The sequence below is a fragment of the Aptenodytes patagonicus genome, chromosome 2 (genome assembly GCF_965638725.1).
Source record: "Aptenodytes patagonicus chromosome 2, bAptPat1.pri.cur, whole genome shotgun sequence".
Classification (NCBI taxonomy): Eukaryota; Metazoa; Chordata; class Aves; order Sphenisciformes; family Spheniscidae; genus Aptenodytes; species Aptenodytes patagonicus.
Window position 1 is genome coordinate 103,382,408 of NC_134950.1, and position 25,618 is coordinate 103,408,025.

At 36.8% G+C, this 25,618-nt stretch overlaps 1 protein-coding gene across 1 annotated transcript in view; it reads left to right on the forward strand.

The window, feature by feature from the left end:
* Positions 1 to 25,618, forward strand: part of CDKAL1 (CDKAL1 threonylcarbamoyladenosine tRNA methylthiotransferase) — a 440,703-nt gene that overhangs the window by 181,748 nt on the left and 233,337 nt on the right. The window contains exon 9 of the mRNA XM_076330630.1: positions 21,066 to 21,169. Coding sequence (XP_076186745.1) covers positions 21,066 to 21,169 — 104 coding nt within the window. The remainder of the gene's footprint in view (positions 1 to 21,065; positions 21,170 to 25,618) is intronic.

Below are 25,618 nucleotides of genomic sequence, written 5' to 3' on the forward strand. Positions count from 1 at the left end.
TGCTGTTTGAATGGATCTAGGACAAGCGTGTTTTTAATGAACAGCATACGTTGTGTCCTGTTCCAAGAAATGTTCAGCCAGTCCTTTATTAAGTTTACTGACATATGACACCTAAGAATTATTCCAGTAAATAGTTGTTTCTTTGGCATTATTCTACTATTCAAAATAACATACAACGGCAATTCCATACTATCTGCTAATAATGCCAACTGTACTGTAACACATATTTTTCATTCCCCTGTTTGTAGGATGATGGATTTCATGCCTGTTTCTTCAATGGTGCATTTTGCCGACATGTCAAAGTAAATTGACATCTAATCTGCATCATCCGCTTGGCTCTTTACGTAGTCCAATCATATGCTGTTCACATGCAGTGAGGTTTTTCAGTGGAGTCAGGAGATGCATGTTGGTAAAGTTCTTTGCCATAGGCAAAAATCATTATGACACATTATTTGTACACACCAAGCATTACTGGCCTTGAATTCTTGCTGTGCAATGTTTTGTGTTCATGCTATTTCTTGAGCTCTCCGTTTTTGAGAAATGCTGTTTAAGTACACACAAATTCTACAGCTATTTCTTCTGGTTCATGAAAGCTTCCTCTTTTGAGTCTGCTGAATGACTTCTGCATTGAGTTAGAAAAAAATAGGTTTTTATGATTGTTTCCATTTTTGCACATTTGTCTCCCTTATGTTATTTCCTCTCAGCCTCACAAATTTTAACTTTTCTGCATATAGCGCCATCATGAGTTTAAAATTTCCATCAAACCTTCTCCTTATACATTTTGGTACATTTTCTTTTGCTCTTGTACATCTCATCTTCAGAAGACTTGCTATTTCACAGTTCACTTAGAAGATTCAGGAAGACTCATAAAAGTTGCCAGAAATCACTATGCAATTCTCTAAACTCCAGTACACCACACAACTTGTAAGTCAGTGAGAAAAACAGCAGTAATCACATGCTCCAACTGCGTCATCTTATTAAAACTTTGGGCAGCTCCAGGCATACTTGTCCTGCTTCGTCACTAGGTGGCTTCCCGCACTGCACAGTTCTGTTACTCTGTTAACCCAAGAGGAAGATCACCAGAATTTAACACAATCCCAAATTTTCAAGTTAAACTATGTGACAAAAAGGTTGTCGGGGGAAAACAAGCTTGATTCTGTTTTGTGTAACTATGATATATAGTTTCCTGCAGTTTCAGATGATTCCTTTCAGTGCTACGCTTCTGATTAATTTGAAGATTGATTCAGAAAATGAGACAGCTTTAACATACTGGAACCTGATTACAGGTTAGCACACAACATTGTAAGGTGACTTCCTGCCTGCCTTTTGGCAGATGCTTACATACAGAAGTGGTTTTGGATCACGCAACGAGCGACATGTTCTAATCTGCTTGAATGAGAAGAGATAATTTTGAAGTTGTTTGCAATTTCATATATCTGTAATTCTGACATCAATATGCTTTCTGAGGTTGGAGATAAATTCTTTCTTGTTGAGAAGAGCATTCATTTGCATCCCTTCTCTTAACGCCCACATTCATAGTTCCTAAGGGAAATTAGGACAGAATCCTGAGAAACATTTTATTCATTTCTCAGATTACAGTAAATACTGAGAAATACCCTCATATGTCATAATTAATATTGTGTTGCCTTTAGTCCCAGCTCTTCACATTAAAAAACCCCAAAACTAGAAAAACAATTCAAGGACTAGAGAAGCCATTGTTTTGAAAAAATACTCTCTTGCTGAATGTTAGTGTGAGAAATGTCTGTGCTTTTACATACTCATCATTCTGGGGGTTTTAATGGCCTATTTTAAAGTGTTATACAACTTAAGGGTTTAAAGTTAAGTGCCCATGTCTTTACTGCTCCTCAGCAGAATTGGATAACTTATAGTTGCCTAATAGTATAACCTCTTTTGCTAGTGTTGGTATGACTTCTTAAATGTGAATAAAAATGAAAACAACTTGTCAAAGGGTCTGACTGAAGTGTCTCTTGTGCCCTTTTAGGTCAAGGTGGAATTTTTTTTGAGACCTGACAGGGAAATGTGTTAAGGGATGTGTAAAAAGAAGAATCGGAATTGGGAAACATCTTGTGCTTGAATTTGTTCTTAGACTTGATCTAGAGATAATTTTAATGGAAAAATAGTTTTTCCTGAATAAGATGGGTGGGCTTCAAAAAATTTATATTTTGCATTATCTATCAAAGTACATGAAGGCATGTTTTTATGGTATTCTCATTGACTTGTGTGAATTCATGAGATTTGAAAAATAGAGAGAAATAAGGCATTTTAACTGTGATCACTATGTGACATAAGAGCAAAATCACTGAAGTAAAGGTAGTTTAAAAAAACCCCAAACAAATAATAACTTAAAAGTTGAATGTTAAGATTCTGCTTGGCAGATAACGTAGGTGGCACAAAATCCAGTGTAACATGTTCCAAGATTATTAATATTGTTTCAAGTGTTTTATATGTGATAGTATCTTTCTTTATATGGCTTCTTTGTGTGGGGAAGAAAAAACTTGAAACTTAACACTAATTCTGATATTTATGCTGAAGTTCAAATAAGCTGTGAGATTTTAACCTGTTAGCTTACAAGGTCCTTATTTTTAAGATAATTTACATGATCTCTGTTATAAGTGCACTGTATATTCCTTTATCTGTTTGTATAGCAAATACATTTAGAAATTTGGATTTTTGGGGTGAGTTGAAATTTTCCTCATTGAGAATTGAAAAATTTTGTGTTAACGTTATTGAAAAGTCTCACAATTTGCATATTTTTCTGCATTATTATTCTTGACTGTCATTCTTGAAATGTGATATAATTAAAAAAAAATCAGATTCCTAATTGTAAAAACAAATTACACTGAATTAAGTAATAGTTTTATTTGCGCTTCAAATAGTCTAATAAAATGCAAAATGCTTAGAGCAGATTTCTGTCCTCCTCCTCCTTTTGCTTTTACTCCAAGGTGCATGTTAGAAGAGTTAGTAGTTAAACCAAGAATAAGTAAGTTTAAAAGAGGCACTTGAAGTGTCCTCTACCCCCAGTTGTGGAATTTGGGCAATAAAATTGTAAATTTTTGGGGACGCACAACTTTTTTGCCAGCAGGGTGGCTTAATAAAAACCTGTTTAAATATTTGCTTTAAATTTTCTTTTGACTAGTCTTGGTGCAATGGAAAAGCTAAAACAACTAACCTTATCGGAGTAAATCAAATGTATGTTTTACTAAGTATCTGCTAGTACAAATGAGATTGAACTCCTGAGTTTCTGGTCCCTTCAGGATCAACATATTTCTCTGCAAGTTGCTGCTTTAGGAACTGAGGGTACTAGGCAGATCCCAAAAAATGCTGAGGTGTTTCTGCACCCCTGTGCTGCAGAGCACCATGGAGTACTGCTTCACTATATGGGGAGAGAGGGAAAAAAAAAGTCATGACAAACAAAAGGTAATTCCTTCCTCTGTCAACTGGATACCAATTATGTGATGACATGGAGAGCCATGTCTGTTTTGGGTTTTTATCTAGAAGATGGTTTCTTTTTGAGTGGAAGAATACAAATACGGAAGTGAAGATTTGAGAAGTGCCTGGAGACAGTTCCACCCTGACTGATTCATAGTTGTATTTGGGATTAAGTGAACTAGATTAATTCACTGACCAGAGAAGCTCTTTCACATCTTCGCTCTCTCTTTACGGAGATCACCCATTAGTTCCCTTATTCAGCTTGTCATCCTTGTTTTTCTTAAGTCCAGGCTCAACTGAGAGGAAGAAAAAAGAAGTGGTAAAATAAGATCTTAGATATTTAGACTACAACAAAAAATAGTTGTATAATTTTTTTTCAGCGTGCTAGTACCTGTTATGTTCTGTTGAGGAGTGTGGAGTGAGGCTTGTACAAATGTTCTGTATTCCCTTCTGCTCTGATGCGTGGTAATAGTGTAAGATGTTCAGAAGGCTTCAGTCAAGTGAGCACTGAGTACTGTGTCTAGAAAATTAAGATCAGGTATTTCTCTGTGTATCTCTATGAAGCGTGTCGGTAGTCTATAAAGCTCCCGAAAGTAAAAGCTGCCATCAGTATCTCAAGTACTGTTCCTGAAGTCTTTCGTAAGTCTGATGGAGCTCCTGACTCGTCATACATAAAACATCTTTACAAACATGAAAGATCTATATGGATTGAACCTAAATATGACAGTTATAGTCAACAGTGTAGTATTAGCTCATGTATATCATCGTGTCAAGGAGACAGGTCCTCAGACCTCCGTTTAATCTGTTCTTTTTCCTTTGGCTTTATTTCCATCTTCAGGGACTCATGTTGTTGTCCTGTATAGCAAGAATATGAATCCAGATGAAATGCCCCGGCAGCATGTGCTTACGTGATGAAAAGTGGAACTGTGTGTGTGATTACTGTTAACTTCCTTTCTTGCAGACACAACTGCAAGGCTGAAAACTGGTGCTTTCCTGTTTGCGTATCATTTGCCAAGGAGTCGAGAAACGAGGCTGTCCTGTTGGTGGGATTGTGTCAGTGTTACTTAAAACAGGATTTATGCTTACAAATGGAGTTTAGTTGTCTGACTTTTTTGAAGTAGAGAAAAATTTTCTCTGCCATTGCTATATTTGATTTTGTTTTCAGGAAAAAGAATGGTTACTCTTGGAGGTGTGGTGGTAAGAAGTGAAAATTCTTTTTTTTTCATTTTTAACCTCTTTTGGTCATGACTAGTTACAATGATTTATTATTCCTTCAGAATTACTGTTGGTTGCCCTTTTTTATGGAGATTTTCAGTCCATACATCAGGAAGGGTTGGGGACTTTAAGTCTTTACTCTGTATCTTGAATACACTGAATGAAGTGGAGGAAGATGCCTAAAAGAATGCTTTGTGCTACTAGGAATATGGTTAACAGCTTTGCCCCTGAAACCTAAAATCACTCACTGTCATCATCATATGTGCTTACGTAAAGCACAAAACTTACTGTGAGATTAGCCTAAAATATGAAACACTTGCATACATTTCATTACCTTCTGTTTAAAATGTGCAAAACACATTTGTAAGGCTTGTTTTCACAAATAAAAGTACATGGTAAACATGAGCCAGTGATGTGGCCTTGCAGCAAAGGTGGCCAACAGCCTCCTGGGCTGCACTCGGCAGAACATCTCCAGCAGGTGGAGGGAGGTGATCCTTCCCCTCTGCTCAGCCCTGGTGAGACACCTGGAGTGCTGGGTCTGGGCTCCCCAGTACAAGAGAGACATAGAGACACTGGAGCAGGTCCAGTGTAGGGCCATGAAGGTGATTAATGGCTTGGAGCATCTGACATAGGAGGAGAGACTGAGAGCTGGGACTTCAGCCTAGAGAAGAGCAGGCTCGGGGGGCTCTTATCAATGTGTAGAAATACCTGGTGTGGGGGGTGAGTAAAGAGGATGGAGCCAGGCCCTTTTCCATGGTGCCCAGGGACAGAACAAGAGGTAATGGGCACAAATTGAAATACAAGAAATTTTATTTAAACGTAAGAAAAAACATTTTTACAGTAGAGGTGATTGAAGACTGGAACAGGTTGCCCAGAGAATGTGTAGAGTCTCCATCCTTGATGATAGTCAAAAGCTGTCTGGACATGGTACTGAGCAACCTGCTCTAGTTGCCCCTGCTTTGAGTAGTGGGGGCTTGGACTCCAGAGGTCCCTTCCCACCTCAGCCACTCTGTGATGCTGTGATATTTAAATAGATATAAACAGCAACAGAAAAACCCACAAGGATATACAGACAAACACAATGGATGTTAGTGCAGTTGCTTAATACTGGTGGAGACCTTCGCTCCAGGGGTAAGTGTTGTGGTTTGACACTTTAAAAAGTAAGACCCTAAAGTAAGGGTTCCCCATCCCATGCAGAATGCATCCCCATTTCCTGACTTAAAAGCATTTCCTGTGCAATCCTGTAGGCCTATTCAGCCTCAGGACAGAGGAACTCTATTTCCAAATTCCTTGCCTGCTAGGCAGAGTGAAATATTCCCACTGGAAATATACACCCCAAGCTTCTGTCTCTGTAACTTAGCATGTTGAATTTCATCAGCTTGATTTACAAGAAGACTTCAATGCTTTTTTTTTTTTTTTAAATTTCTTTTTCTGAATTCCTCCTGCAAAACATATGTTTTTTATTTTTCCTAAACTAACCATGTAGAATTTTGGTTTTAGAGTTTATCTTCAAGACATGGGATGAGAAGTAGGGTTTTAGCTTTTATTTTTTAGGAATTTTGTTGATATGTGTGTGGACTTTGTGAAAAGGAGCTATTTAAGCAAAGGTCAAGTACAAAATTGTCACTCATCACATGCTTATCTAGCTTATTTTTAAACTAATACACAAGTGTCTAAGTATCACATGGTCTTTCTTGCATTGCAGACTGGTGCCAGACTTCGTGTCTTTTCTGTTTTTAAGAGACAAATGTCTAGTGGTTTTTGTTTTCAGTGAGTATGTTTGTGAGTCATGTATATCATATAATGTTGCTTTGCTTCTGAAGCTTAATTGTTTTGCAGAAAGTAGATGGAGTCTCCACATTTTAACTTGGTATTAGGCTGAAAACTGCAGCTGGGGAATGTTTACTGAAGGGTTTGTTTAGTCATTCACATTCCTGTGTTCCAGCAGTTTTAGATCATTTGTTAAAGAGCTTAAAGAACTCCCTTTACTATTGGTGTAGAGGGGTTTTTTTTCTGCAAGTTAGGTTTTTTGATTGATTTTTTTTATTTATTTTCCCTTTCCAAAACTATATATCAGTTGCTTTCCTAAATAGCAGGTATGGGTAAAACAGTATACTGATTTAATATAACTAGTCAAATACATACTGAAACTTTTGTTTTTTGTTTTAGAAATAATTCTTTAGTAAAGTAAAATGTAATAACTTCTGAGATTTTGTTTTTAATTTACCACTTAAATGAGGAATAGTCTAAATGAAAGTTTTAAGTAATAGAGGGAAAATGTTATTACAGGTTAAACTATTTATGTAAGTATCAACATCTTTAGGAAAGTTCAGCTGTATAGTTCAGCACTGTTTAATGAATTAACATACAATTCTGTAATTCACAGCAAGATAGTGACATCTGTTCACCAAGCACACTATAAACATTTAAATAACCTTTGAATTCCGACTAAAGGGTTAGTAGTGATATCTCCACTAGGCTTATCCATTTTGCTTGAACAGAAGGCATAAGCTAATGTTGTGCTTATTGGCTTGTATCTGCAGTTTGTAGGGAAACAGTAGGTTCGCAAGGGAGTCTTGCTGTATCTGCAGCTGATCTTCAGAGGTGTTTCTTGGACATGTGTCATGGTTTGACCCCAGCTGGCAACTAAGCAGCACACAGCTGCTTGCTCACTCCCCCCCGGTGGGATGGGGGAAAGAATCAGAGGAGTAAAAGTGAGAAAACTCGTGGGTTGAGATAAAGACAGTTTAACAGGTAAAGCAAAAGCCGTGCACGCAAGCAAAGCAAAACAAGGAATTCATTCACTCCTTCCCATCGGCAGGCAGGTGTTCAGCCATCTCCAGGAAAGCAGGGCTCCATCACGCATAACGGTGACTTGGGAAGACGAAACGCCATCGCTCTGAACGTCCCCCCCTTCCTTCTTCTTCCCCCAGATTTATATGCTGAGCATGATGTCATATGGTATGGAATATCCCTTTGGTCAGTTGGGGTCAGCTGTCCCGGCTGTGTCCCCTCCCAGCTTCTTGTGCACCCCCAGCCTACTCACTGGTAGGGTGGGGTGAGAAGCAGAAAAGGCCTTGACTCTGTGTCAGCACTGCTCAGCAATAACGAAAACATCCCTGTATTACCAACACTGTTTCCAGCACAAATCCAAAACACAGCCCCATACAAGCTACTATGGAGAAAACTAACTCTATCCCAGCCAAAACCAGCACAACATGTTTAAATCCTAATCTAGCAATTTTTTTGTGGAAACAGGCCATGTACTCCAAGTTTAGAAATATGTGTATGTGAAAGCACCAAAGTAATATAGAACTTAGACTAAGTGCTGTTTAGTTCCTATCTTTGTTTGTATAGGTTCCTTTCTCGTATAAATGTTTCCTTCATGCACTAGGTATACATCCCTTGCATCTATACTGAAAGCCAAGCTAGTGCAGAGACTTTATAGCCAGCTAATAGCTAACATACACATTCTTTGCGATTTAGACAGCTGCTGAACTCATTCCAGTGACTATAATGGGAATTTTAATCATTAAACTTAAACTAGGCCCTATTCCTATATTACCAGTTCATTCTAGCAGCTTCTGTACTTTACAACTGTTGCTTCTTTGAGTGGAAGTACAGTGAGGAGGCATAGTTTGTAGTGTTAAAGTCAAATATGGGAGTGAATTCATATCTGTTAATAAAATAGCAGTCAATTAAGAAGAACAGAAAGTTTGTGAGATGCTATAAAAATATTTTGAAAAATGCTAGTAGCTATGAAGTGATGGTGCTTGCTGTGAGGTATTTTTTTAGATGCTATGTTTCTGTGATGGCAAAAGGGACAGTCTGAAGGATTGTGTTTTACTATGATATCTTCATTCGTCTTTCACAGTATCTCCTCTTCTGAACATGATAGCTGTGGATTAGATTTCATTTTCTTGTCCTTTGTTCTCTAAATACAGTTAGTTTAAACACTACTTGAATCTAAACTGTTTTAAGTATCAAAAATGCCATCTATTGAGGGGCAGAATGGCTGGATGAGATAAGCATATGAGTATACAATTAATGCGGGTAAAATGAGCAGATTTTAAGTAGGACTTTTTCTTAGGACTTGTAGCTGAAAACTTCTGTTTGAACACACATTGTTCAAAAAAAGTTCAAAAAATGTTTGTTCTTGTAAAAATGCCCTCAACCTGCCAACTGAATTTCAAATTCTACAAAAATAAGGATATTCTTGCTGTGAAATGGTGCATAGGCTGCGGTGTACTCTGGTACATTATATGAAAACAGTGCTGAAACACAACCAACCAAAGTAGATCTGTGTTTGCTGTGTATTTGTGTAAGGAGAAATGCATCTTTATGAGAGAATAAGACTTGCTCTGTCTGACAACTATTAAAATACTGGGAACGAGATTTTTTCAGTGCTAACCATTTTTGTTTCGTTAACTTTATTTCAGATTTCCTGGGTGTTTGTGTTTATTACAAAGCCATTTTCCTTTTAGGATATTCAGCTGTGTAGATTGGTCCAGTTTATGATACCTTCTGCAAAATAAGAAAGAATAAGACTTGGTATTCTGTATGATTTTAACAAAATTAATTTAATCATAATGCTTACAAGACTTTAGATGGGAAGATATTCTTGGCAAAGCGATGGGTACCTGATTTATGTATATTCTTTTAAATAGCACTTACTGCTAATTAATGTATCACAAAGATAATATTGCTATACCTAAGTCCACTTAGAACTCTGGTATCTGCTGTCCTAGTCTTCTTTCTTTAGGAATATCTAGGGTTTATTTTAGGTATATGTTGAATATTTTATCAATATTGTTGAATATTATATGTTGAATTATTTTCTTATGCAATCAATATGTGGATAAAAGTAGTGGTCCCTTTTGAAATGAAATTGTGAAAGTAATACACAAATACTCAGTAAATACAGTGGCTTTTTAATGTTAGTCTAAATCAGCTGAATGGCTTTATTTTCCAAAGGGAATAATGCTCTTCTGAAAAGCGAAGCATAAAGAGAGACCTATCTCTGAGTCTAGTGAGACTAGAATCTTTGATTTTATGGTTTGTATAAACTGCCTTAGACATGAGCACACATAACAGCTTATTGCACATCTGTTCATTGAGGGACTTTTCTTCGTTGTTTATACAGTACATTCAGGTTTTTCCTCCCCATCAATTTCTTTTACATGTGATGCAGGTGTGTTTGCAGAAGAGAGTTTAGGATTCTTAAGTGAATTCAAGTTACGTGAATTTGCATGTTTAAATGTGGTCAGACATAACTCGACAAATTTCACCTTTTTTTTGGTAAGAATTGTTTATGATTTGAGTTGATTTGACAAGGTATATGATATCCCCAGCCCTCCCCTTTCCATAGGGTCAGTCACCTCTCTGTAGAAGGCAAGGTCAGGTCACTTCTTTTGCTTCAGACAACTCAGCCTCACAAAGAAAATGTCATTTTAACCCGTGTTTATAAAAGCAAATATCTTACAGTATGCTGTCATCAACCTTATTTGTGAAAGCATTTCTGCAGGGAAGTTGTTGCGTGGTGCTTACTGAATGAAATGGCAACATTCGTTGCTACATTGGCTTGTTGGGTCAGTTAAACAGCCCATGTGCAGCCCGTGCAAAAGCCCCATCATCTAAAAGGTTGGGTCTTTTTAAGAACTTTGTTAAAGTTGAAAAACTGTTTCAAGTCAGCCATTGCAAAGATAATGTTGTAGCCAAATGTGCCTGTGGAAATATGAAGAAAACTTCCCATTTAAGTGTTAACTAAGGCCTGTGAACAGCTGAATTGCTGAGCTACTTCGTGTTTTGTCTGTCCATTCCTTACTATTGTTAAGTCTTGCTTTTGACAACAAGAGCTGCCTCTTGTGTATTTTCCAGCCTGTAATGTCTAGAAGGCTGTTTAGATCCTGAATCCCCAAGGGGTTCTGTGGCCAGTTTTTAATGCTCTGATTTGTGCATTAAGTGCTTTAGTCATGGTCTTTCTGATTTTCTTTTAAATGACTGACCATAACTATCGGAGTTGCAATGGAGGTGACAAAAAAAAAAAAAAAAAAAAGCTAGCAAGTTATGGTTTCTGTCAGAGCTGGCAGCAGTTGAACTGGAAAAGTTTCAGACTCACCACAGACTTGAGTGATTAAAGAGGAAATCAAAGCATACAAACACCGGCCAACTAGCTTGGAAGAAAGTCAGCCCGTTCCAGTCACTGGGACATGAGGACACTGCAGGAGAGTTACAAGCACAACGATCACTGAACGCAAGACAACAGGAAAAAGTTAAGAAAAGCGGGGGGGGGGGGGCGGGAAGTAAAATAGAAGAAAAGAGCTGAGAAATCATTAGAAGGGGAGAATTTTAGAGAAGTAAAGCAGATGGAGAAGTTCAGGATCATTAGTTTAGTAATGAAAGGCTACTGTTTCCTGTTTTTCTGCACTGTCACTATGCTTCTAGATTTTGTAAAATATATTTAAATATATTTAAACAATAACATTATAAAATAATGAAAAGAAAATAATTTATAAATGTTTGCCTAATTATTCAAATTAGTTTCCCTAATTATTGAAAAGTACCTTAACTTGCATTTTCTTTAACAGGTCCTTAAAAGGTACATGGGCAGTAAGGAAGATATGTCCATGAAGATAATCTGAGTGACTCAGCTCTATAGCTGTGTAAAGGGAATTAATTTGCTTTTGAAGATCCCCTTGGAGACTCTTAAAGGCAGACATAAGGCCCCTGGTTTAAGTTTCTATTTTTAAAAGAAATCAGTCATTGGATTCTTGTAAGAATAACTGTGTAAATCGGTCCATTAAATTGCTTGGAAAATCTCAGACAGATTTAGGACTGGGCAACTATGTTGAAATGTGTCTTTTCTCATTTTAAGTTGACAAATACATAACAAAGAGTATGTACTTGAAGCATGTATGTCTCTCTTTACTGCTGCACATACACATTTTTTGTTCAGCAACACTAACCAATTTACCGCAAGACAGAGATGACATTTAAGAGCAACAGAATAGTATTAATTGTAGATAATACTTAGATCCTTGTCCACATTGGACCTTTTAACATTTCTACTGCTGTCACAACCACTAGGACATTTTGGGGCAGAAAGCTTTGTGTAGACATAATCATTGGGAAGGGATTCTTTCTAGATTATAAATGGTGAGTTTGTTTTTATTATGCACTTAATGCCATTATTTTACCCAGACAATTCAGATCCACTTTCCCACAGACATTTTACAAATACTTTTTTGGAAATTGGTCTGATGGCAATCTCAGATAAATTCTAAATTAAGTCTGGTCATTTCAGTGCTGCTGAAATGTAACTTTTTTTTTTTCTCTCCCCAGGATGTTTTGACCAGTACAAAAACAATACCTTTTATCCCAAGAATCTGTGTGGTACCTGCTGTATGTTACAGAATTAACTGCAGCCTAATGTTTCCTGTGAGATTTCACCACTCTAAAAGGGTCTATCTGAAAAGCCATTCAGGAAGTAAAAACAATAGCTCTTATCACAGGCAGTGGTCTACTTTTCAACTGTGTTTTCTGTGTGGGTGATTCAGGAGCTGTTAATGTTGTGAAGATGCAGGGTAAATGAAGTGGATTGCTTATAGAAAGACACTTGACTCCCCTAACGCTTCTCCTTCCACTCATGGAGATCTGCTTAGATGCTTCATTCCTGAAACAGAACTTTAAATGGGCTCATCGTCTCCCCCCCTGCTACGTAGAAATCAGTTTTAATTTAATCCTTAGTATTTCGTTAAAAAAATTTGAAAGCTGAATTTTTTAAAGCTTATGAAAGTGTTCATTACTAACCCAATTAGGTTTTGCAGTGCATTCTGTATAAGTTATGCTAAGTCATCTGCCCCCAGTAGAGTTTTAAATAAAATTATACTATTTGATGCTTTAAATACTAAGGCATTTGTCAAGTCACAGCTCTCTAAAACATAAAATTAGAGCAAGCCTCCAAGAATCCTGTCCTTAGAGGTAATTTTCCAACCACTGCTGTTCATTAGGAGGGATCTGAGAATAACAGTTGCTTATGAATGCTGAAATAGTGATGTTGGGGTGTTCTGCCACTGTGTCTCTGGGATTGGCTGTGAGCAATTTCTAAGAAAGTATCTTTTCTATCTGAGGTTTTTCTGTCGTGACTCTTTATTTCTACCACCTTCATTACTGCTATTTGACTGAGACAGGAGTCATCATCTTCCAAATATTGTTGCTCTTTAGGAAGTGTTGAAAAAATTGATTACTTGTAGTTACAATGCCGTGGCATTTTCTGTTCTGTGCAAGCCACAGAACCTAATTTATCTACCTGTGCTATTTCAGCTGAGTCACTTTCCTGATGTTAATGACTGTCATGACCTGCCCCCAAAGTTGTGCTCTGCATAGCCAAGCAGCTAGTTGGAAATGCTTCTAAAATAATTTATGTCTCTGTGAATCATAGCGCGTTAGTTTGAATTGCAGAGGAAAAAACCATTGCAGTTTCCGGTAAGCATCTAGCAATGCACCATTTTGGGTCAGGATGGGGAACAGATCTATGCAGCTTAGTAATGGAATGTTTTATCTTGTAGTATCAATTTAGAATGCCTGAATGAATTAATTCAAACAATTGTAGAACTGTGTGGGCAGAGTAATTAATCAAGAAGTTCTTTAGACAAACACTAAAAAGTGCCATTGATGCACTTGATTTTGCCGATGTTAAATCATTGGCCTTAAAGTGAGCAAGTTGAATGTATGATGATAGAACTACGTAGCTGTGACCTTTGAATCACCTGCACTTGACTGTAGGAATTCAGTTTCACAAAATGCAAATATTTAAAGTACAAAATTAAATCATATTATAGCTTATCTAACTAACTGAGCTGCCTTCTCTCCAAATTCCTTTTGATTAGTAACTTGTAAGACATTATACCAAATAAAACACTGGCTTCAAAGGTCTTCGGAAGAACAAAATTACAATGCACTTTGTTCCCGTTTTGCTGAGCATGGAATGGGTTGCAGACTTAAAAAATAGTGTCCCGTAGTTGCATCCTACTTGGAGAAAAATGTGTGCAGTCCCATACACTGTATAGTGTTTCTTGAAAGGTCGTCTTGTTTTCTGCTAAAACTTCTTTGAGAGGCTTTTTCTTTTTAAGTTGGCATTGCAGTTTCAGAGCAGTTCCTAAAACAGTCGGCTACAAAGATAATTTCAGAGGAGTCCTGTTTTTATCATATAGAAAATGTTGTAACATCAAGTGCATCTATGTAGCACCCTGTGGCTGGTGTCCAAGCTCAGTCTGAACAAGCTGGGATACTAGAAACAGTAGTTCCGTAATAATGTGGTTTGCTGCTTAGACTAATTAGCCTTGATGAGAAATACCTTGCCACTGTTTCAAAAGTATTTTAAATCCTGACTCTCTTTAAAGTGAAAACAACCTCTCCCATGCTCCAAATTTTTACAGGAAATTATCTTCTCTGTCACAGTGAGTTGAAAAGCTTTATTATAAAATGTGCAAACTTCAAGCAAAAGAAGAGTTTCCTGAAAACGGGTCAGACATATTAGGCATGTTTTCTTTTCTGTAAACTGCTTTTTTCCTGATCCATTGCAGTTAAGTTTGACAGGATTTAGAAATTTTGGAAGTACAAAGTAGCATTTATGGAAGTAAAATACTAAGAAATATTCATGGCATCTAACTCTATAAATATAGTATGATATTTAACTGTAACTATAGTATAAATGCTGCTGTTAGGTTTACGAAACTTTGTATCCTAAGGAGAAAAATATCTGTAGAATTCTACTAGCTCTTGTTCACTAAGTTGTGACCAGTATCCATCTCCTTTTCATCTGCTGGGAGTATATATTTCTGGTATTTCTTTTCCTCAGACAAGCCTGCAAAGGGAGTTTTCTCTTTACTCACACTACAGAGCATTTTTATCAAAATTACATTTGATAGAAACTCTAAAAGTATCTTACAAAAGCTTAACTCTCTTCTGTAAACTGTATTTTGAAACAAGCAAATCATGCTCCATTTTCAGGAAAACCACAGTTTACTAATACAAAATATTCTTGGGCTGGAACTATTGAGGCCTTCTAAGGAAGTCTGATGGTAGGTGCAGAGAGATGGTGCGGGTGACTGTGTTGAGCAATCTTTCTATATTTGTACTGATGTGATGTTCCAGTGATGTTAGCGGCACTGCACTACTGGCAGAATATTTTTTTTCTTTTAAATAGAGCAAACTTCATGAAATCTTGAATTTCTATAACTAGTCAGATCTCATAGGGCAGATATTAGTGTTTAGACTGAATTGTGATTAATGATATTTTACCTTATTTCTGCAAATTTCTAATTTGGGAGAAGACCACCTTAGGAGTGGGTTTTTGTTGTTTTTTTTTTTTACCAGCTCATTAGGTTGATATCAAGCAAGAATTTACTGGATTATTCAGGAAATTAAGGAGGCAATACCACCCCCTTCCCCAAAATTAACCACCTGCAGAGCAGCAGGGATCTTCTGTCATACGACACTGTTGCAGCTATTCAGCTCTCCCATCTTGCTCACAGATGTCTGGTCTTGGTCAAGCACATTAAATGTGAGTGACTAGCACGGTAATGGCACATTGCAGTCTGTAATTGAGCAGTTTTCTGATCCCTGAATGAAAGATGTTTTCTGCTTTTCATATCTGAGGGTGGAATCCTGTCTTCACTAAACCTAGTGGCACAAGTCCCATTAAGAGGAACCAGGATTTTACTCCTCATGTCTGTACTCTCATTCTCATCTGCTGCTGAAATCCACTGATTAGTCCCATTGAAGGGAAGTCTTTATTTGTCTGCTGTGTCATAAGTATTCTTACTCATAATTAGTTCCATCTGTAAGGGGTAACCTTTCATGTTAAGTGTGTGTTTTATGAGGAATATTACTGTTTTGAAAATGAAGAGTCTGCTTAATCTAATGCACAACATGAGCACATACTAGCTGAACAATGTGAAGACCACTGTTTTGTATGTCTGCAACAAGATTTCAGGCACTTGACCAAAATGTTGATAAAGTTCAGTTTGGTAATGTGTTCAAAAAGTTTTTAATTAGCCACATGGTAGTAATTTATCTGTGGATAATATTTTACCTTGCTGTGAAATAGTTCTGTGTATTGGGCACATAGCTAATTAAAAATTAATAACACAAAGCAAAAGGTTAATAATTCGAAGTACCTTAATCAGTTTAGTATGTTGTAAAACCAGGACTTGGTGTTTTTTGTTCTGGAATCACTACAAAATTTATCCAAAACATGTTGGTAATTACAGATACAATGACCATTAATAATTGTTTCTATAAATGTCTGTAATTTCTTTGTGCAAAAAAACTTTGACCCATATTAATACAAACTAACATTTACAAACCAACTTTAAATGCTTGAAGGCGGCTTCCAGTTTAGCGCAAAGCAAATACTCTTGCAGCTACTAGCATGGTGGCTTTTTAGTCCCATATATTTGAGCTTTAGCTGTGATAAAGGCTGATTTTTTTTTTTTTTTTAAGGAGAGCTTTACCTACTGGGCTGGTTTTAGACGATCCACTTGCTGGTGAATGCCACGTAGTAGGAGGCAATGCTCAGATTCTCCGAGTTCCTAACAAACAGCCTTTTTCCATTTGATTGTCTGTGGTCTGAGTATGTGGCAGCATGGACGTATGAATAATTTGTTATGCTGGAAACTTGGAGTAGAGGCTGGCTTACTAGGGAAAAAAACACTACAGATACTTTATTATACTTATGGTTTGGTTTAAATTTATATTTTCAAGAATAGATAATTCGCAAATCTCTGAAGTGGTTAGTTCAGCATTTTTACAAGTATTTGAAATCTGCATCCTTTTGTTGGTCAGCTGTAGCCCCAAAGATTATTTTTTCCCCAAGTTGGAATTAACAGATATGGTACACATAGGATTTAAGCATTTTGTCTTTTTTTGATTTGCGTTCTAAAATTGATCCTTTTCTATGTTACATTGAAGTCTGTTTGGTTTTGTTATATAATCTTTTCAAGTAAAAAAAAAAACCTACTAAATTATTTAGGCATTCTGCAAAATTTTTATTTTATAGTAGGAATAGCTAATTGGTGCAGCAAAATTCGGGGGGGGAAGTCTGCCTCCAAATCCCAACTTTCAGCTCCTACCCCAAAATAAGTCAACAAACCCCCTGAAGTGTACTTAAAGACCATAGTAATAAAGCTCTTGTAAACAGTCCCACATAATACTGTGAAGATTTGGAGAATAACTTCCCCTTCTTTATTCCTGCTTCTTGCTGCACATTTCCATTCTCCCTTTGTGACCAAGTTTATTGCAGTAACAGAGAAAAACTGCTGTTACCATATTTTTTTCAGGTAGTCCAGGACTTATTTTAAAGAAAATTTGCCCAGAAAGCAACTCTGAAGATGCAGGAGAAACTAGTTTACTAGAAACTAGGTCTTGTTATGAAAGGAACATTGAAGATATGAAACTTACCCTCAAGGTTTGGAGATTAATAATTTCAGTATTTAGTACTGTTGCTTAGTACTTAGTATTCTTACTATTTAGTATTCTTGCTGTAGAGCTTTTCAAATACTACTATCCAAATACAGAGCAAAATACATAATGGGAGATATATGATTTATGCATAAAATATAAGGAGAAGAGAGGAAGAGGTAATGTTATTTTTTTTATAAATCCACTATGCATGGACTTCTATGATAAGGAAACAGAAAAATTCTATGTAAATAGCATAAATAATCCTTTTTACTGTATATCGATACTAGTTTAGATTTTGGCTCTATTTAGATCTATTACACAGGAATAAATTTAGAAGTTTGTTTTAAATAACTTACTAAAATGATAGTTTTTATCAATCTTATGATGAAGTAACACATCTTGAAGGAGGTCTACAAAAAGCATTGTTTTCATGCAAGGTTACAGTTCAAGATGACAAAAAATTGGTAATAAACTTTTCATTGAAACTCAAACTTTTACACCAAATTTGTGATAAGTCAGACTTTGCAAATTGAAGTAAATGATAAAAGTTGGTGGTGGGGGTGGTTTTTTCCTTCCTAAATCCTAGCTTAAATTTGAGTTTAATAAATTTACTTCATCCCAAGAAATAAAATCTTGATGCATCCCTTTGTTACTGCTGGCTGACAAAATTCTCTTTTGAGGGTAAAAGGGACGGTGTTAAAGTAACCTTGGGGTCATGGGGTGGGATTGTTGCATGTTAAATCTCTTCCTGATGACCTGCAAAAATTGACAAAATAGCTGGTAATGTTATTTTCTTTGGAGAAAACAAAGATGTACAAATATCATCAATGTAAACCACACCTTTGTGTGTTCGTTGTAAAAGAGCAGACGTCCACTATGAAACTGATTTTGTTTCCTTGAAATGAAAGCAAAATTGAAAAAAGAAAAAAACGTCAGAACTAAAAAACCCTAAACAAAAAACAACCCCCCAAAAAACCCCAAACTGAAATCTGTGGGTCAACCTATATATGACAAATAATTACTTTTCTTTACTCTCTTTACTCTCTTCTCATGAACATGGCTATCTAAATGCTAGAGGATTTCCACCTTCACCGCTGGAAGAGCTGTGATGAAGGCTGACTTTATTGCTCCTGCTGGGTCCCTCAGCTGCTGCGGTGCAGTGGCCAACATCTTGCGTTAGGAACCTTACGAGCTGGCCAGTAACTGTAACACGGGCTTTGACCGTATTGCCTGCGAGGTGCCCTTGTAAAGGTATAGGAGTTTGCCTGCCATATTTTGCTGACCCAGGATTTCCTTTTAGCGCTTCGCAGCAGGGGGCTGTATGGGGCACTGGCAGCGGGGGGCTTCAGGGGCCTCTGAGAGGAGAGGCTGGTCACAGCCGGTTCCAGCTGGTTCCAGCCGGCTGGGGGCGGGATGTGTGTAGAAGACTGGAGTGAAGGAGTGAAGTTAAGCCTGGGAACAAGGGGAGGAAAGGCTTTGGTTAAATGTTTGTGTCTGTTTCCCGCTACCTGAATTCGTAATTAAGTTTTTACTTTGGCTGGCGATATGTTAATTTTCCCTGAGTTGAGTCTGTTTTGCTGGCAACGGTAGCTGGTACCTGATCTCCCCGTCTCTGTCTAGACCCATGAGCTCCCTTGTTCCCCTTCTGCCTGTTTGCTACCCTGGTCCTGCTACGGGGGAGGGAGTCTGGCTGTTAGCCAGACCGGCACACCACACCAGGATACCGAACGCAAGTTCAGTATTGCTCTTTCGGACGTGACAATTCACATCACAGATCCATAATGCTGCTTTTGTGTAGCTGTGTGGAAGAAAGATGTCTTACCTTAGTGAACTTTGTAGAGGGGAAGGAGTGTGACGGTGGGCTGACTGGATGGGAGCCTGCTTAGAAATGAAGTGGTGGGTTGAATGGAGAGTTGTGCTTTAAAAACAAACAAACAAAACACACAAAAAAAGAAGGAAAAGAAAAAGAGGGAAAAAAAGGGAAGACACATGCTTTGCAACCCTGGAAGAATTGAAGGAGTTTGAAAGAGTCACAGATGGGAAGTAGGGAAAGAAATTAGTACCCCCTGGGCTGTGAGGGAGAGCCCTTTGTGGCATACTCTTAGATAGCCAGTGACCTAGTAGGAAATGTTTTCGTTTCCTGAATAGGTTAGAGAAAGTATAAACCAATTATCTGCTTATACTCTCTTGATTTCAAATGCTACTCTTTTAAACATGCTTTAGATCTTGCACAATGAAAGGCTTTTGATTTGCAGAAGAAAGGTGAGATACGTAAAAATGATTTCACATCTGATGAATAAGTTGTCTTTGGGTGGGAATGAATCACTTATTTGGAGCAGGTTGTAAAGGTTCAGATTTAAGTTTTTTTTCTCTGTTTTTAACAGATGATTGTATATTTTACTGAATGGCAGCTTACTTCATACACATTTTTAGTTCTTAATAGAACAGTCTCATTGCTGCAGTTAAGCAGTATCTTTTAGTTTTCTGATCTAAAATGGATGCTAAAATCTGATGTTTGGGTCTGGTAGGCAGGAAAAATAATATACATAAATAAGACAATACACAATTTACAACATCCAGTCTAGCCAAGAGAATCTTGAACTATCTAGATGCCTTCTGGCAGAAAGTAGGATTTGGTTGATGGAGAAGGTCTCAGGGCCAAGGTGATGTGCAGGGGCAGGAGGACACCTGAGAAAATGTTCTGTGCAATGTTCTGCACTTCCTGATCCACTGCTTGTGCAAACGAGGTATAACTAACCTGGGAGGCGAATCTTTGTGAAGGAAAACCTTTAGAGTTTGCAAAGCAATAATTACCTAGTCATGGAGCTGTCAGACATGATAACAGAAGACGATATATCCAAGTAGTAAACACAGTCTTGTAGCTGGTGACTTCTTCAGAAACCACCTGGTGCTATCTTTGCCTTTTCATTATTGTTTTGAATGTTCCATAGTAATACTCCTGTAGTTTGAGCATTAGCCTTTTCTGGCACCCAAATGTTTTATTATATTGAAGTTGTGGCTTTTTGATTGTCAAAATGGACAGAATTTAAGATGTTCCAGTAACCATGAACAAGAGAAATATTTATCATTGGTTTTTTTGGTTTTTTTGTGGGTTTTTTAGAGGTTTAAATGCTTTAACCTATAAAAAGCTGTAGGGCAGTATCAGCTTTAAAAAGGGGGGAAGGGGAAAAAAAGTTCAACAAATTCCTTTTAATGTTCTGCTTATTACATTAATGGCACTATCAGGACCCAAAGGCCAATCCAAGAAAAACATGCAACTAGTGGTAGTTTTTGTTTTGTTTTGATCTTTCCATCCTCTTACTTTGAATTAGCCTGCCTTTACTATATTGTCAGGTAAATTAAAAGCATTCACATTGTTCGTTCAGTTACTTACGGGAGCTCCCCAATCTTTTGTGCCAAGCTGTCTTTCTAGTTGGTGATTCTGTTTTCATTATGTTATTTGTTTTGTTTATACAAGCCAAACGAAAGAAGGAGAAATTAACTCAAATGTGTTTTCAAGAATACACACTGTTTTTAAAATCTACTTTTAGTCTTTCAGTCTTTTCCTTTATTTCCTTATTCAGGTTGGATTTTTTATGTAATAACAGGATTGGAAGCCTGGAGATTCATCTTTAGTAATGAACAATTATTAACTCTATTATAGCTTTCTAAAAATATGTAAATTCCTGCTCTTGGATTTTGTATGTGGTTTCCACTGATAGTTTTTTCAACCTTTTATATAGATGTGAAAGATACTTTAAGAAGGTAGGAGGACAAAACACTTTTCAAACTACTTTATTGATTTTTAAAACAGAATACTACTATTTTCTGGTCATAGATATAAAAGCTCATTTTTCCAGATGTACTTAATAAATATAGCTGTGTGTATAAAAGCTTTCTTGGCTAGAAACTGAGTATTTTCGTTTTCTAAACAGGTGTCTCAATGCATGTACCTACTGCAAAACTAAGCATGCTAGAGGAGATCTAGCAAGTTATCCAGTTGAAGAACTAGTGGACAGAGCCAAACAGTCTTTTCAAGGTAAGGAGCTTTATCCCTACAATAAAAGTCAGCCTCTGAAAGCTTTTCTTTTATGAAGCTTATCTGTAATCGCCACAAAATGTCTCCTATTGCTTAGGTTTGTACAATCACTGCTGTTGTTGCTGTGAATTGGATTGTCCGTTATGATAGACAGGAATCCTGTCATGTCTCAGATTTCTTGTTTTAATAGGACAAGTTTCTAAAACCTTGTACACACATTATGAAATGGTCAGTAACTGCAATACAGGATATATAAATACACTTACTATTTTGGTGGAGAAGCAGTTCAGGAAACGTTTCAGAAAGCTAGAAGTTTTCAGTAGTACAAGACGATTTTGAAATCGGTAAGTAGTCACTGTGTAGGAGAAAAGCTGCCATTTGATGATTATGGTTATTATTATGCAGTAATTACCAGACGGAAGTAAATGCCTGGTGATAGCAAGACGTAGGTAGAAAAGGAACACTACATTCTTTTCGTTTCATCCAGGTGTGTCTCTGAAGTACTTTTATATTATGAGTAGCGTAAGAATAGTGTTATTCTGATAGCACTATATAGCTGTTGAAATGTTCCAAAGTAACTTTGAACAATTCAGCAAAGGAATACGATGAAGAGAAGTGAAGTTATGGGTAATACAGTCAGGATTTTGGTCTTACTTAGGTTAACTATTTAAATATTATTTAGATTTATTGTATGTATGCAAAGAAAAAAAATTCAGGCTTGTCTGTCCTGTTATAGTTGTATTTGCATGCGATAAAGTCCACATTAAATTAACATAAAGATGTATTTGCTTGATATAACAAGAAAGAAAACTCGAGTTTTGTTTGTCTTTGCAGACAATAAATGTGAAATTTTGGAAAGTATTTTGAACTTCAAGTATTGTATATTCGGATTGAAAATTCAGTAATTCAATTCATCTGTTGTACTGTGGCCTTTATTATAAATATTGACTCTTTCAGAATAACTTGATTTCTAATGGAAAAACTTGCCCTTAAGCTATTGTTTTGAAATTTCTTGAAGAAATGCTATGACGTGTCTCACAGCAGGCATCGCCAGGGAGTTCTATTCTTATTTGGCCTTACACTAGTACCTTTGTTAGAGGACATAAGGAAAGAAGCAAGTACTGAGTTGTAAAATGACAGGCTTTGCCTCCAGCTTTCACACACTTAGAAACAGGCATGAAATAGTCAGATACTTAGTTTGCAGTGTATGAAGAATTTATTAGTGCCAGCTTGCTGCAGCTAGGCTGCAGAAACTTCATCAATCCAGTGAAAGACTTAAGCAATTCAAAGTCATCATTAAAGTTCTTGCTGAGTTACTGAGCCACAATCTCTTCAACAATCACTTCTGTTTTCTCAGAAGATGCGTTGCCAAAGCTCTAGTGGAAAAATACAGAGAGGTACAGATGTGTGATGAAAAGTTTTTCCACTTTGGAATTATTCTTGGGAGAACTGAGGTGTCTTAGAAGAACAGCAGCAAAACAGTATGTGATGATTTTCTGTAACTGTATGATCAAGTCATGTAAGAAAAGAGAGACTGATGTCATTTGCAGTATTTTGTATGTATATATTCTCACAGTACACAACTTGATAGACCCCAAAGGTGGGATGTTTCATTTGTGGAACACACTGAAAATGGATTAGAAGAGTTGCATTTAAGGACGTTTTGTTACAGGTCCTTAAACCTCAGCACAAAAAAGCTCTCTAAAATGCTTTATTTGGGTGGTCATACTTTGGTAAGATTGCAGCTGACATCTAGAAACAGTATTTCTAGCAGCAATATGTTGCCAGAACAGGCTTTAGTGTTGTGATGTAGATACTCCCAATTTTTCTTCAGTCACTTCTGTACTGCAGCCTCTGGGTAGGATGTCTCTATGTAGGAAGTATTTCCAAGCTGTAGTTTATGCTGCATTACTCGTCTGCAAGCCATTTCAAGTAGTCAGTGGACCAGTCTTGGACTGCTAATGATATGGTACATAATAATATGGTATCTATTTGACAGCAGCTGTATGGTGGTACCTGACAGTCATCACTCTTTGATGTTTGTCTCCAAGATGACTTCTGAAGATTTTTGAAACTCATAGGCATTTTAGTCAAAATTTAGCTCTGTGACTTCATTTAGCTGCTGGTTTTGAGAGTTTTGCATACTTTGTGTAGGTAAGTAGGTATTTATTTCAGTGTATTTGAGGATCCAAACCTCTATCTTTTTGGTCAGTTTTGTGAAAACAAAATTTAATACTCTGCTGAGAGTGGTAACTAAATGACAGCAGATGACAAAGCTGTAATAATTTACGTGCGTGTTCAGATTATTTGTATAAGCATAAACTTGATTTAAATTAACTGATTAAAAAGAGTTGGCTGAAATTATCATGACTGAACAGCCTATATCTTGTACTTTTCCAACCTCTGAAATAAACCACTTTTTAGTTAAATTCAATATAACGTGCACAAAAACTAGGTGTGTTGCGGGTTTCTAGTACATGCTGCATACTTTCATAATGCATTGAACTAAGTGTTAAGGTGTACTAAAATTGAGTTTGTTTGCGTACTTCGTACGGGTTTGTCTCCTGTCTGACCTCCATAGTAGTTTTGAAGTTACGACTGACATCAACTTTAATAATTAACAAAATTTCTTTAACAAAATAATCTATCTGAAGTTGCAAGTAGACTATAGAGGTTTTCCCTTTTTTAACTTTAATGTTTTTTCTGTACATTTCAACTTTCAGTAAGTAGTTGTATCGTTTTTTTACATTGACAGCCTTGTCAAATCACATTGTATAGCAGGCTTCTATAAGACAACTAGTAAAAGAAAAAGTATTGTGAAATATAGTAAAGTGGTCTTTGAGTAGAGAACAAATGTCTACTGTAAGGTTGTTTATGCAAAGAGGTTTTCTGCAGCTGATAGTACAGCACTTTCTTTGTGTCATCAACTTAGCAGTATGTTTTCTTCAAAAATTGCTGTATCATGTTCAATGCTGTATTTTAAGGAATTGCATTTGCAGTTATGAGAGAGCTCTTTCTTTCCTTCCCAAAGCTACTTTATGTATAACAATGTGTTTTTGCTTAGTATATGAAGTGGAAGGCTGGGGTAGCTGCCATTGGTGAACAGTGTTCCAAGAAGACGCAAAAGTTAAAACAAGCCTGAGCTTTGAATGTTGTGTGGAGTGGTGTCCTGGGATAGCTTTGGCTAAATTGCAAGACTTTAAACTGATTTTTTTTTTAAATGGGATTTTAGTGACCATAAAAAGATGTATCACTGGTAATGCTACCTGGTGATTTGTAAACCCGACATATTGTGAGAGACTTTCTGGGCAAAGATAGTACTTTATATTGCCAACAATTTTTGCTGGTTCAGCAAACTAAGTTTTTTTTTAAAAAAATAGGTTTTTGGGATTAGTGGTTATTTCATTCTAGTTTAGAATGAAAATCTTCTGCATGTACCAGTAAAAAATTACACATCTTTAGCATTGCATGCCTGTTGCAGATGGCAGGGAATATACTCCTATTAAAATATACACTGTATAATTGCTACTGTATTAGCTTATTTTATGGTAGCAACCAGGGAGCTCAAATGAAAGTCAAGTCCTGTTGGGAAACATTGTTCTCGTATCCTCAAGCTATGAGGAACAATTGCTTTTGGAAGAATAATTGCAGTGGCAAAATATAATTTATTTTTATTTCATTATTTGTGTGATGGGTCACTGGCATGCATGGTGTTGAATTCTGAGTAACGCTTCTGTTTAGGAAATCTTGGACAACATGTAGCATTACAAAGCAGAGGAGCTATCTAAACAAAGATTTTGAGTCTTGACTTTAATTAGTCATCTTTAGCAATTATACTTAATCTTGTAGATTTTGAAGTGTTGAGAGTTTAAAGGAGATCAATGTTAAATATTTCTCTCTCTACAAGCATTACTGTAAACAGATGTTTATGCATAATGATAAGGATTGATTTTATATAATGTGACTGGTTTCCAGAGCTTTTCAGATCACTGTGAGCTTTGCTAAGGATCTTTTGGTTTTAGTAGTTCTGATGGAGTGGTGTCAAGACATTCTGCTTTATTACTTGGTAATTGTTTTTCTTCCTGCACAACTACCAGTAAGCTCTCTGTATGTTTTCAGAGCAGCTGCCGTTCATGAAAGGACAGATATTAAGTATCAGCAATGTTTTCAGTTTCCCATTAATTGGCAGAAGCAGTACCAAATTAGGATGCTTAGACTATGTCTTCTCAGTAGTTGATTTGGTCTTTGAACACGCTGCGAGGGACTGGGTGACCAGTCACCCAGATGGATACCTGGGCTGTGTACTCAGGGTCCTTCTAGGGGCGAAACTAAGACTGTAGAGAGAGTGGTTGTTGTATATACAGGTCTCACCTTGATGCGAGATAAACACTTACTCGGAGCCTGGACACAGACCCAGGTCTCCACTAAGCTGTCTTAGTGGTTTCAACG